General features: G+C 36.8%; 1 protein-coding gene across 1 annotated transcript in view; it reads right to left on the reverse strand.

Annotated features, from left to right (window-relative positions):
• The window catches only part of arid5b (AT-rich interaction domain 5B), a 179,653-nt gene that overhangs the window by 31,426 nt on the left and 133,335 nt on the right, over nt 1-14,892 (reverse strand). The window contains exons 7-8 of the mRNA XM_079801320.1: nt 11,178-11,230; nt 9,552-9,649 (exon numbers count right to left, since the gene is read on the reverse strand). Coding sequence (XP_079657446.1) covers nt 9,552-9,649; nt 11,178-11,230 — 151 coding nt within the window. The remainder of the gene's footprint in view (nt 1-9,551; nt 9,650-11,177; nt 11,231-14,892) is intronic.

Below are 14,892 nucleotides of genomic sequence, written 5' to 3' on the forward strand. Positions count from 1 at the left end.
CTTATGAGAATACTCAACCAAATGGGCATAATTCTGTGCGTTATTGTTTGTTCAAGCGTGAAAGAGAAGTCGATTCTGGTGTGCTGTATGTGCGCACGATACTGGCACGCGTCTTTCTGTGCGTCACGGATGACAGAAAAACGGATGCTGCGTTAATTGCGGTAAATATTTTTAACGCATTAAACAGAAAATATTAATCGCATGCGTTAACACGCTAATTTTGACAGCACTGATTAAAACCATTTAAAAATCATAATATAGCAAAGTGCTAATCACAAATGCTGCGATTCAGTTAAATTAATATATGTGCTGCGCGTTTCAGAGTGAAGCGCGACGCTTCAATTATTTACATGCGTGTATGTTACGTGTTTCTTCCAGCGTCTCAGCTCACAGTAAATAATACTCCTTACGAATAGTAAACCACTTTTTTTTGTTAGGAAATACACCACTGGTCCACATGTTCTTGTTCAAGAAATTACAGTGGCTGTAGCATTTCTATTGTAAAGAAGTGGCCAAATATGAAAGATTAGGTGGAAATTTGAATTATACGCTGTTTGGTAAGTATTAAACAAGGTTTGCTGATGCTGTAAAGTGTAAAAACAACAATCACAAGGCCACTGGTGCCCTCTGCAGGAATTATATGTTATAATATGTAATGTACTTAAAGGGGTAGTTCACCCAAAATTTGAAGCCCAAAAAAGTGCATCCATTCATTGTAAATCCACATGGCTCTGGGGGGTTAATAAAGGCCTTCTGAAGCGAATCAATGGGTTTGTGTACGAAAAAAATATCCATATTTATCACTTTATAAAGAAAAATATCTTTACGTATTCAACTTACGAAAAAAGCGTAACTGGCACAACATATCACTAGAACGTAACGCAAGCGTTTTTTACAGTGAGAGGTGCTCTCCGTAAGAATATGCAAGGCAGTATGGCGGATGTTAGATTTTTTACTTAATAAAGTGTTAAATATGGATATTTTTCTTACAAATTTCCATGTTTGGGTGAACTATCCCTTTAAGTTGATTCTGTTTATATTATGTATATTAAATTAAAGTGTTGTTCAATAAAACCAAATGAAAGCTTTTGATACTTAATTTCGATCAATTATTATTGCCTCATTCTTATTATATATGCGTTTTAAGTTATTTTAAAGACTATTGTTCACTTAGGTCTATTTTTATTACGACAAAAAATATTATCCAATTACTCGATTAATTGTCTAAATAATCGACTGATTAGTAATTATTCAGGAAAACAGTAAATGAGTTAGTAATGAACAAATAAATACAAAAAGAGCAAGTGTTTTTCTTTTTTTCTGTCAGTATTGTAAATGTTAACATCATAATAAACAGTGTCTGATCCCAGTGCAAATCTGTTTACATTTGTTTAAGACCTATTTACCTCTGGTATTGAATAATCAAATCATATTTTAATATGCAATTTTTGTAACAAAGTAACTAAGAGTATTATCTTCATTGAGAAATATTTTTGCTGACAACGGACTTGTCTTGTTAAAGAAAGAACACAATGGAATCTTAGCAGGGCAAATGAGCCTGTAAATCGACATGCAAATTGCAATGATAAACTAATTAGATCAATCAGGGATTTAATTAAGTTTTGTCAGCTTTCACAACCACAATGTCACACCACCGCTTCTTTCCATTTGGTAAATACAGGCAAATGGTGTGAATACAGATAAACGGCTTATCATAAATAGATGTGGATCAATGATTGGCATTTTTAAGAACCCAAATCGTTAAAGAGAACTCGCAGTAGAGATATTGTTGGATTATGCAGTGCATTTGCTAATGATTTGAGGGATAATGAATGAATACTGCTATTGTTTACTACAGCTGCAGTCTCAAATGAAGCGCCGATCTCTCAGGGGACCAAAACAGCTGATGCAATACTCCCTGGGAAAAAGCCTTCCTTCAAAGCCAGATCATTAAACTTCACTTAAAGGACTTGCATTAAAATCTGTCATATTGGCTAGAGGTTCAAGGATGAGTTCTGTGAAGCGTGACTTGGTTGAATTTAGAGCAAACATTAATTCTAGGGGGGATACAAAAATCAATAATCAAGAACTGTGAGGTTCTTGCATTGTACTCGAAATCCCACATGCAACGGCTATGTTTGAAATAGCATACTAGCATACTATTAATATTTCTACCAAATGGAGATTGCAAAATGTGCACAATTTCTCTATGCATAGAATTTGACCACATTTGCAATGCTGTAAATTGTCAAAATTGAATTTCCATAATAACAGTAGATTTTATTTTCAATATAGCCATTGGGTGACTACATGATACTGCTGTTTAAAACGTTCTTTGTTGCATAATGTATTCACATTTTAGTATTCAGTAACTAGTAGGTTAACATTCCATTTCGAGGCAATGAATGCACCTATCAGTCGTTTTTTTTGTATATTGCAAGATAATATTTGTACATGGTACTGCAAATATTATTCAAACATTATGCAAATCTGCATGCATCCTGAATTGGTTAGTTCTGCAGAGCTGAGTGCACTGAGAAATATCTGTAGAGCTTTTTATAAAAAAAATTCACACGATCACAAAACGGACCTCTATGACAGAGGGACTAAAGTTACACGACAAGGTTTAAGGAATGCTGTTATCTAGAGAGGCATTCATAAGCAGAACATTTTTGGAACAAAGATCTCTCTCTGGGAAGAGGAGGATTAAATAAATAACCAGGGCCAGATTGATCAGTGCCACTGACCTATATAATTAAAAGGCAGAGGAGAGGGGGGTGGAGGGCGGGCTGGAATGCCGCAGTCTCTCTCAAGGTTATTGATGTCATATTTTATGACCTAATTTGTAATCTGCATTTGATTCTCTTCCCACACAACATACATAGTAGCCAAAAGCTAATCAGATAATACAGTAAATATCATTAGCAGCAGTTGGAGAACACTCAGAAATGAAAATTCTGTCCTTATTTACTCACCCTTATGCTGTTTCAAACTCATAAAACTACATTTCTGAAGAACATACTACTACTACTACTACTACTACTAGTACTCTTCATACAATAAAAGTGCCAGAAATGCATCAGAAAAGTAGTCCACAGAACATTTGCTCTATATTTAGTCTTCTGAGGAATAGGCATAAATGATGTTGTAATTCATTGATAACTTTACACTTTTTGCCCTATCATACACCTGGCGCATTGCGGCGTGACGCAAGTGTTTTCATCCTAACGCAGTTATCATTTTCACGTCCAGCGTCACGTTGTTTAAATAGTCTGGTCTGAAAATGAGGTGTGTTCAGGCGCATTGTTGGCTTGTTGCTATTTTGAGGCAACTGAAAACGACTGCGCCATTGATCAATAAAAACCTAGTCCAAAGTTGTGTTATTTAAAGGGTGCGTTCGTAATATGTGCCTATAAGTGGGTGCACAACACACGTACACTCTGCTTATTACACACACAGGGACGCGCAGCAGCACACAAACATGCCAAATATTAAAAATAAAAAGATTATAATTGTGTACATAAAGATAAAAATGCCTACATGTCATAATGGATAGTCATTTTATGTATTAGAATGACCTATTTGCAGTAATGACGAATGAAATTGGCTACTTATTTAACCAATCGTGGCAATAGACACATGTATTTAAACTGAATCGTCAGGTTGAGGGTGTCTATATTCCGCCATATAAAAAGTGAATCCGCCATGGTGCAAGTGCAACTGGCTTTTTTAAAGGGAATGGAAGTTGACTCTGATTGGTTTGTTGCACGTTATGCCCAAAACACACCCATGACTCATTAAGAGACTAGGTACAACCCTTTTAGACCATGCACTGGGCGCGGCGACCATTTTTCCCGTCGTTAAACTAAACGTAAACGTTCGGAAATGCCCCATGTGCTTCAAACCATGCGCTCAGATCGTTATAATAGGGCTTTAAGTTTCGTTAACAGCAATCATACATCCGTCATATGATTTTGTAACACTTTTATTGTGATTTACCAGAGCATTCATTATGTGGAAAAGAGCAGCCAGTGCCTTTTTCAAAATTTCTCCTATTTTGTACCATGGAAAGAAAGTCATACAAGTTTGGAATCACATGGCTGAGAAAATGACAGAATTTTTGGGTGAGCTTTCCCTTTCAATATTAATTTTCATTGATTGTATTGAGTTAAAACCATGTACCGCGTGATCAAATTTCATCTTCATGACTTTACAAGCTTTCTTGTAGATAGAGTGCCTTCTTTCTAAGTAATTACACACAAAGTTAGCTCAGTCGTCTGCCCTTCAAAGGGTGGGGAAGTACTTAACAGAAATCTTTTAAGAACTTATAGTTTACCCTGAGTAGGGAGGGAAGAAAAGAAAGAAAGATAAAAAACAGACAAGATCAAGGCATGTTCGGCTTATTTTGAAGAAGTGAGGTCACTCATAAAAAAAGAGAGAAAAAAAAACTCTGACATTTTCATTCCCATCTTTGGATGGGGCTGCAATTGGCAGCGGCCCTGCAAAAGGACTCCCATGAAAAGCCACTCGAGTTGGGCTCCAATGAGCAGAGCTTGCAGCCGAACAATAGGTAGCTCGCCCTGAGGCCCGAAACCGAAGACGAGCCAGGGGAGCGGCCGCAGATAATGCTGTGCATCACTGTGGCCGGGACGGACTTTCACTCACAAAAACCACATACAGAATGGCTTCATTTACTGGGCAAATTAATTCAATTAATTACTCTTGGTAGCAGCTGCACAAGAGGACACATCAGCACATCCCTGACTGTTTGATCAAGGTTATAACATCGAAATTTGGCAGCCTATTATTCACTGAACAGATACATTGTTGGTGGCTATTGACTCAGCACTAAGTCTGACTGTGGAACGCTGCCAGGAACACAATCTCTGCCAACTCCACCTGCCCGGGCCCCACTAAAGCCCTCGATGAGCCAGACGGAAGAAAGAGACATGTCACACAAACCTTAAAGGTCAAACTGAATAGCTTTAAGAGCAAATACAATAACAATGTCTCCCCCTGGCTCCAAACCTTCAAGAAGAAGCGCAAATCCATGCCAAAACATGCAGCTTTTCAAACAGTAGTGCAAAAACACAAGCATGAACACAGTCATGTATCACCATATGACTATTTTTTATCTATTTAAATGTATTTATTTATAGTATGTTATGTGTTTGGCAACAGTTCTTCTAACCCTAACCAAGCTTTTCATTTCTTAAACAATCATGTTGGAAGCAGTGGCGGAATTAGAGTTTTATACATGGGGTGGCCAAGGCTACTTTAGGGGGTCCATAGACCGTGAAAGAATATTATGTGTAATACTTATTTCTTTTCATTGTTTTGACCGATGTAACATTGTATTCTAATAAATAAGCCACCAAAATTGTAGATACCAGTGAGATTTCACAATCCTCGATTCCAACTGATATTCCACAGCAAAAACTACTAATATAAACCTAATAATATAAATGTAAAACATTATTGAATACAAGGGAACAGTCAGCAATAAAGTAAGAACAGTGCTAAGAATTAAGTTTCGGGTCTAACAGTAATTCAGGTACGGAAATGTAAAATAGCATTGCATAATCTTCAGTGTATAAATTAAATATAGATGAATGCATATTAAAACTAGCTACAAAAGTTATTCAGTGAAGATCAGTGGGTGATTTTTGTTCTTTGATTAACTTTAATGACAGATGGCAGGAGGTCGGCTATAGGCTGCTGTCACTTTAAGACCAAATGCACAACATTGAATCCAATAGCCGACTGTGTTTACTATGATTTTTTCATATGCGTATAGTGTCCATATGCCGCGCACCAGACGCATCGCATTCTCATGTTCAAGGCGGCAATGCAAATCAGTGAATCTAATATAGGCAAAAAAGTTCACTTAAAAAAAAGTGGCGTTGATGTGTTTTGCTGTACTGTGATGTGTAGAACTGCACAACGGAAACAGAAAGGGCAACTTATATTATATCTTTCCATAAGTACAGACTTTACACAGAAAAAAAAAATACTGAAAAATGTCTCTACACACTCTCCCAGGCTAGAAGTCATTATACATTAACAATGTTTTGAGACAGTGTGTCGTTTAATGGAATACTATGTGAATGGCGCGGCAGGATTTTGAACAACTCTGCGCTTATGTGCAACTCCCTTTATTATAAATCATCTGTTTTGCAACTAACGTTAATATTCTCTTAATATTCAACGTTAATAAGTGAACAATGTGCCGTGCCACCGCACGCCAAAATAAATGCTTTTTTCAATAGGAGGTGAAATGAAAGTAGAGACCCCTCTGGGCCCGCCACTGGTTGGAAGAACATCATAGACATTTTCCAGGATAACAATGTCAAGATTCATCAGGCTCAAATTGTGAAAGAATGGTTGGGAGGGAGAATGAAGAATCATTTTCACACATGAATTGGCACCTCTGAGTCCAGACCTTAAATTCATTGAAAGTCTTTGGGATGTGCTGGAGGAGACTTTACAGAGTGCTGGACTCTTGCAGTCAATACAAGATCTTGACCAAAAATGTATGCACCTCTTGATGGAAAAACACAACATTTATTTTGACTGACTTTTTTGTTTAAAGTCCCAGTGAACTGGAAGTAGCAACTGAGTTTTCTTCAGTGCTGTGACGTATTTCCAAGTGAAACGGAATATTGAATAGAGGGCAGGGTTTTACTTCAGTGCTCCTCCTCTCCATCTCTCGCTCATAGCAGACTAACGGTTAGAGGGGAGTGCTTAAGGATATTCAAACCCAAGCCGTCAATCTGAGAAGGAACGCCATTCCAGATCGAAAGTAACTTTTCAAATTTTGATTAAAGATTACCGCAACAAACAATTTTTTTATGTGTATTAACTTGCGCGGATGAATTGTTCACCCTAAGACCTGTAATGTGTGCTAACAAAGTAGATAGGGTCAATTTTGATTTCATGAGGACTTTAAAAAAAGAGATCACGATTCTCCCGCGACTGTGAATAGACAACTAAACGAAATTTGGTGTTTGAATAGAGATCGCGATTAATTGTGCAGCTTTACGTGAACCGATCGTATTTTTACAGTATACAGATACAGTACAACGTACTGAAATGTATCATATCTCATGTAATAAGTGTTTCAACCGCAGAAAAACATCCACAAATCAGCTTGTAAACAATGTCATGTAACATTACATTTATCTTTGGAAAGCCAATTCAATGACCACACCTCGATCGCTTGCTAGAAAAAAATAACTCAAGAGAGGAGCATTTTGCTAAATATTTGCACTATATTACATATTCATTATATTTTTAATGTTGGTATGTTTGCATATATCTCCCATGAAAGCAAGTTTTTATGGAAACCTTTTTTAAATGTTTATATTTCAACATCAAACTGGAGTAGAAACATAATTAAAAAGTGAATATAAAAAACTGCCTTATGTGCAATTTAGATGTTTATATACAGCTAAAACTTTAATTTCAGTTTCAGTGTTTCCATTAAAAAAAATAATAATTTCAGTTCATCACTAGTTTGGTGTAATATACTGCTGGGTAATTACCAGCAGTATATTAAAGTAGATAAAATCCGATGAACACTCAATTTCTTTAAAAAGTTTTGGGTCAAAATCACCTGAGGAAAGGGGTGTAAACAATATAACCACAAATCCAACATAATATAATTTACTTATTTACTAAGGCATTGATTTGGTACAATATAACCACAAATCCAACATAATATAATTATATTATGTTGGATTTGTGGTTATATTGTACCAAATCAATGCCTTAACCCTCTTCCCTTCCCTCAGGTGATTTTGACCCAAAACTTTTTAAAGAAATTGAGTGTTCATCAGAGTGGTCCAAGATCCTAGGATTTTTGTTGTACTTGAACCACGAATACAAACACACACGTTTAAATTTAAAAAAGTAACAAATCCTTCCCTCACGGGTCAACTTGACCCCCATAGGAATTAATGGAATGCTTCTGCAGTACACATAGAAAAAACTATATGCTAAAACTTTACCAAATAACGATTTTTACAACATCTACATCTCTATCTGAATGCATACGGAAGAGAAATGACTTTAGGACACAGTGGAACAGCTCATTTGCTCCATATAAAGCTGTAAGGCCATCTAGTGGCAAGATTCATGAAATATCATGTTATATAATTTTTTTCCACAGGAGGTCGTCAAAGACACCCAATATAAGATATTTTGAGCTGAATTAAAAGGGTTATGCCAACCCGATCTCATGGCAAATCGTACGTATTTTACGAGGTGGGTAATTCGTATGGCGAGGTGGTGAATTTGTATGACCTCACTCGTACGAATTGGTACGAGTTGGTCAATTCGTATGATTTCGTACACTAACCTCAAACCCCGCCGCTAAACCTATACCCGTCACTGTGGTTTAGACAAATCGTATGAATTCATATGAGTGAGGTCGTACGAATTCGCACAAATTAGCCACCTCGTACAAATATGTACGAATTGGTCGTGAGATAGCGTTGATTATGCATGAAATTGTGAGTTTTAAGTTGAAAGAATGTGAAGAATGTGCTTAAATTATTATTTATTTATTGATAAAATCTAGTAATTTAAAGGGAAATTAAATATAAAATAGAACAAAAAGTATAATTTAAAAAAAGTATAATTTTAGGCCTTCGGGTCATTTTTGCCGGCGAGGAAAGGGATGAGGGTTAAATAAATCATCTGTTAGTCACTGTCTCATTGTAAGTTCTGGATCCTTAAAGGGATAGTTCACCCAAAAATGAATTATGTCATCATTTACTCACCCTCAAGTTGTTTCAAACCTGTATGAGTTTCTTTGTTCTGCTGAACACAAAAGATGATATTTTGAAGAATGCTTGTAACCAAGCAGATTGAGCAACCATTGACTAGAAGGAGAAAAAATACTATGGTAGTCAATGGTTGCTCTATCTGCTTTGTTACAATCATTCTTCAAAATATATTTTGTGTTCAGCAGAACAAAGAAACTCATACAGGTTTGGAACAACTTGAGGGTGAGTAAATGATGGCAGAATTTTTATTTTTTTGGGTGAACTATCCCTTTAAGTCAAGGGAACCAGAGATTTCAAAGAAAAAAAAAAGAAGTTAAAGTAGGACATTAAGTGATTCAACTTATGAAAATGATAATTTGGGTGTTCCAAATCTGCAGAAATCTGCTGAGCTTTCAGCTGGCACAGCTTTCATGTAGTGCTGCTAATAATATGGGGTGTAAATAATAAAATCAACAGTGTCAGTGTGTGCTTTTTAATGGGCACATCCTATCATGAATAAGCATACTAAAGAGCAGACTCTCACAGAAAAGTCCACAGATTTTTTGCAGAATTGCTACACATACCTCTCTGCCTTCCGCTTCCCTTTTTATTAATGGTTTTGTCTGATTATTCTTGCAGCTACCAATAGAAATGTAACACTCGCAGCATTGTTTAACACATATTACCATATCTGAATCAATTCCACAGAATTCTGCAGTCCGCCCAAAAATCGGCACAGAAAATGCGATCTGAGCTGGCTAATGAGCAAACGAGAAGACTTACCTCTCGTAGTGTCTTCGTGTGCACGTGGCGGCGCTAGTGCTTCCCGGGTTGCCGCCCAGTTCATCATATACGTTTTTCCACTGTCGTCGCGCTGTGATCTGCAACGGGAAGGAAGAGTCTATTACGAGAGACAAAGACGTTCATGTAATAGATGTGTGCATGGAGCAGAAATGAAATAAACAGACATTAGCATTTCTCTAGTTATGCATTCACGTATGTTGGGCTTTCTTTATCGCCGAGTGATGAAAATAAGAGGGTCACTCAATGCATATGAGCACACAATGTCCCATGCAAGGTCATTAGATTGAGTTTTAGAAATGAAATTGATGCATGCGTACTCTTAACTGAACAGGAAAAAAAGAAAACACATACTGGATTAACATAATTCACATACACAGCGATTAATATTCATGAGAGACCTTTAGTGCATTCAGTGTACGAGGGTTAAAAGATTTTTAATGGCTGTTTCCCTCGGCTAATGGCTGCCTCTCTCAATAAAATGCATTCTGTGGAAAACCACATGCATCACGTTCTGGGAAATTAATGCATGTGCGATTTAGTCCAATGTAGTCACCACAGACTAGTGACTAGCAACACAAATAAGTGTTCCGGAATACAGCGTGACCCAATGTCCACGGAGACCTAATCACTACAATCCATTCGATTGTAGAAACGCTTCAATTAAAATATCGTTGACCATGAGCTGTACTTTCCTTCTGTAACCTGACTCACTGAGTAGGGCATCTGCTGTCTCCTACGGCGTTTAATGAAGCGTTTGCAGTTTTGACAGCATGAGAACAGAATCGCCCCAATGGCCTCTGCTGCCTTCTCTAAACTCCCTCAGTCATAATAGCCCTTGACTGCTGTTTGTTTTAACATTGACTTTGTGTACGAGGCAGGTTTGGGGTATGGAGTACAGTTGCGGTGTTATAACAGTCAAGTACAGTTCATCTTTTTGTGCAATTTAAATGTTTCCAATGACATCATAACTCCTCCTGCACAATGATTTTCATTACAGATGTCAGCTGCATTTAAAGCCAAGAATTCTGTGGGGACAAAAAAATGTACGCTCGCGAAAAGCAGGCAGCGGTATCAATAGATGGGATGAAAAGCGCAAAGGAGCGAGAAGCGGCTTCCTGTTTGCTCTTAATCTAAATAACTTCAGCATTGATGAATGAATACTGAAATAATGAATAACGAGTCACTGAAAATATTGAATAGCTGGTCACATAGAAGGGACTTTAATGTTTTCACCATACTTTAGCAGAGCAGATGTCAGATAAGCTGCCAAGCGAATTCCCTTTATTGTGCAGTTCGCTTGTTGCACAATAATGGTCCCTTAAGAGCCTCAACATGGGTAGTGAACAGGCCCCGACCAATTTCCTCCACCGCAAAAGGGTTACACGTGTTTTCCACTTGTAGATTTTATAACAACTGCGAGCGCTCTGGCCAAATTTGGATCTGAGAGAGTTCCGCATCCAGGCCAGAGTCTAGTAAACACACATTACATGGCAGGCTGGAAAAAAACTAAACTCTTGTTGTGTTTTTTTAGGAATCTTTCAGAGCCAAAGGAAAAAGCGTGCTGCCAAAGGCACTGGATTTCAAACAAATTGTGTAAACACTCACCACCTCGTATCCTCCCAGTTTCTGAGCCGCTTGAAACATAGTCCAAAGGTTTACTGTAAGAAGGATAACAAGGATGACGATTAGTTCCACAGGAGAGCAGAAGGAAATGTTCGCATAGGCCGTATTCGGAATGGCACACTACTACACTATTCTTAGTATGGCATCATCAGTGTACACTGCGCATGGTGTGAGGATTTTCCCACACACTTGGATGTTCTACGGTATGCAAAAATGTGCAGTATTCGGTATGCACTACTGTATCCCACAATACAATGCAATAAGCTTCCAGTGCGGTCATCATCGGGCTGGAAGTAATTATACATCTCATTTGACAAATGATGAGGTTATGTGGCGTCTATTTAACATTACTGTTTAATAGGCAGTTCAAGTCTATTTTATTTGTAGCGCTTTTCACAAAACAGTTCCAAAGCAGCAATGCCTTATAGTCTCATTTAGCAGATTAGAGCTGGGAAATAACTTTGCAATGATATAAACAATCAAGCAGTTGAGATTTGCTATATAGTAGGGTACAACGGGGCTAAAGGTGCCCTGGTGCAAAAGACGTCTTTGATTTTATTTTGCTCCAAACCACTAGATGGCACAAAAACTTGCCGCAGCACTTTCTAAAACATTTGCTTTTCATGATACACGTGGAAATTTGTCTGATCCTTGATGTGATCACGGGCAGCAACGCAAAGTTGATTTTGTGCTAATTTGATCTAATATTTTTTTATTTTTTATTTTTTTATTGTAGATTTAAGTAGCAAATAAGAATCGGTACAATAATTGAATATATTTTGAGACAAAGCTTTTGTTAATGATTTACAGTTTTGTTCCATGTAAACGGAAGAATATGTAAAAGTATGGGATTTGGGGTAAAATGGGCGAAAGGCACAATAATAAAACATTTATATTAAAATAAAGCATAATAAATAGCTGGCTGACTTCCATTTGTTGATATGACATTGGTTAGATTCCGATGGTAAATATCACATGTTAAGTTGGGTGTCCACCTTAGATAATCTCCATATTTATAATAAAACCATCATATTTTAAAAATATGATTTATCGTTACTACTGTAAATCTATATTAAATTATTATGGGATCTCATTCAGTGCTTTCAGAATCTTTACTTTTTAAAATAATTTAGTTTCTGTATTTTTAAAGTATATTTTTTTATTTTAATGACAGTATTTATTGAACAGAAATGAATTATTTTATATTTATAAAAATAAACAGAAAATACCTTTGTAAAAGTGATTGCCTTGAACAAGTATTAACTTAGACATTATTAAAACATTATTTTAGCTAAAGTATTTGTCTCAGTACTTTTTTTAAACAAAATAAACTACTTTTATGATTTATTTTCAGCATAAATGTTCAATACAAACATATATATATTTTTCTGCAATACACTATGGTAGTAGTGAAAAGCTTTTTTTTTTTCTTAAGGTGTGCCTTTAGCCTGTTGTACCCTACATATAAAAATGTAACATAGTATAATAATGCCAACTGCTTCTCTACCTACTTTTAAATAATAGTAGACAGCATATATAGGGCATACTGTGCAGTATAAAGTACACTAGCATTCCATTCCGAGCACAGCCATATTAACACCCTCTTCAAATCAATCAAACATCAAATAAAAACTGAAACATGACTTGAAACGCTTGTCGACAATCCATACCCCAACGTTAAATTTTCACCATATGAACGCTAATGCTAAGCAGGGACCTCTTAGAGAGTGAGAGTGAGCGAGAATGAAAAAAGATGAAGCTAAATAAATTTGTGTCAGTTTAATGAAGCAGAGCTGTGCCACATTTATGAATAAGGCACAGCAGAAATTAATGAGAGACTTTGCTGCTGGGGGACTAATCAATCAAGATTCAATCGCCGTGAACACAAAGCCACTGCATTTTTCAGAGCGAGGGCGGTGTTTGTCTGCCCTTATATCTGGCCATATTGATTTTTGCCTCCTCCCAATAGCTACTTCTGATAGACCCGTCGCGTTACGGGGCGAGTTGTTTTTAAGTCGACTGAATGACATTAAACTTGCAGCCGAGAGCTGCTCTCTGGCACTTTGATACATCAGCAATAGTACAAATTCTGCTGGAAAAAAATGGGCACTGTCACTGAGGAAGTTCATCTGAAAGATATAGTTCACCCAAAAATATAAATTCTGTCATCATTTACTCACCCTCAAGTTAGGGTTAGTTGAGTTTCTGTCTTCTGTTGAAAACAAAAGAAGATATTTTAAAGAATGTTGGTAATCAAAGAACTGACCTGTTATAGTAGCCATTGACTTCTATAGTAGGAAAAAATTCTATGGCTACCGTCAACAGTCTAGTTACCAATATTATGTCAAATGTATTTTGTGTTCAGCAGAAGAAAGAAACTCATACATGCGATTTTTGTCTTTAATATGTCTCCTTGTATATCTTTAGATTTTAGTTGATTTATACAGTATACTGTAACCCTGTTACCATATTTTTTTCTGTAGAACTATCAACCATGTTAAAGTCAACTCTTGTTATCTTTCTGAAGGCATAATTATCTCCCAACATCTATTAAAATGCATTAAAGTGTTATCCTGCCCAAAAATGAATATTCTGTCATAATTTACTCATCCTCATGTCATTCCAAACCAAAAAGACATAAATTAAGATATTTTTAATGAAGCCTGAGAGACTTCTTTCCCTCGATTAAAAGTCTATTCACCTAAAACTTGCACAGTTCATAAAGAGATTGAATTCTCTTTAGACAAATTAGGCTTTTATTCATATATAAGCATTGATCAACACATATTTTAATGATCTGAGCGCATGGTCTGAAGCACATGGGGCATGTCTGAATCCACTTTTGCTAGTTTAACGATGCATACAGTGCATGGTCTAAAAGGGTTATACGTAGTCTTTTAATGAATCATAGGTGTGTTTTTGGCGTAACGTGCAATAAACCAATCAGAGTCTCATCTCCCATTCCCTTTAAAAGCCAGTCATGCTTGCACCATGGCGTTATTCGCTATTTACATGGCGGAATATAGACACCCTCAACCTGACGAGTCAGTTTAAATACATGTGTGTATTGCCACGATTGGTTAAATAAGTAGCCAATTTCATTCGTCATTAATACAAATAGGTAATTCAGATACATGCAATGACGATCCATTATGAAATGTAGGCATTTTTATCTTTTTGTACACAATAATCTTTTACCTTGTAATCATTTTATTTTTAAATATTTGGCATGTTTGTGAGCTGCTGTGTGTATAATGAGCAAAGTGTACAGGTGTTGTGCACCCGCCTATAGGCGCATATTACTAACGCACCCTGTAAATAACACAAAAAATATTGCGCTATTGACTTTAGACCAGGCTTTTGTTGGTCAATGGTGCAGCCTTGTTCAGTTGCCTCAAAATAGCACTCGTTTTCAGACCAGCACGCCGATGGGCGAACAGATGGGCGCGAGTGCATTTGATATTTAAACAACGTGACGCTGGACGTGAAAATGATAACTGCGTCAGGCTGAAACTAGCTTAAAACACTTGCGTAGCACCTGGCGTCACATTGCGCCAGGTGTATGATAGGGCCCGTAGACATCAAATATGGTAAGCGGAAGCTTAAAAGTGCTTGCTTGATGTGCGAGAACCAATTAATTTGTTCTTGACCATATTTCATGTGCTCTGTGTATGTGCGTTGACTAGCGTTTATTAAA

Source organism: Gobio gobio (assembly GCF_949357685.1).
Source record: "Gobio gobio genome assembly, chromosome: 20".
Lineage (NCBI taxonomy): Eukaryota > Metazoa > Chordata > Actinopteri > Cypriniformes > Gobionidae > Gobio > Gobio gobio.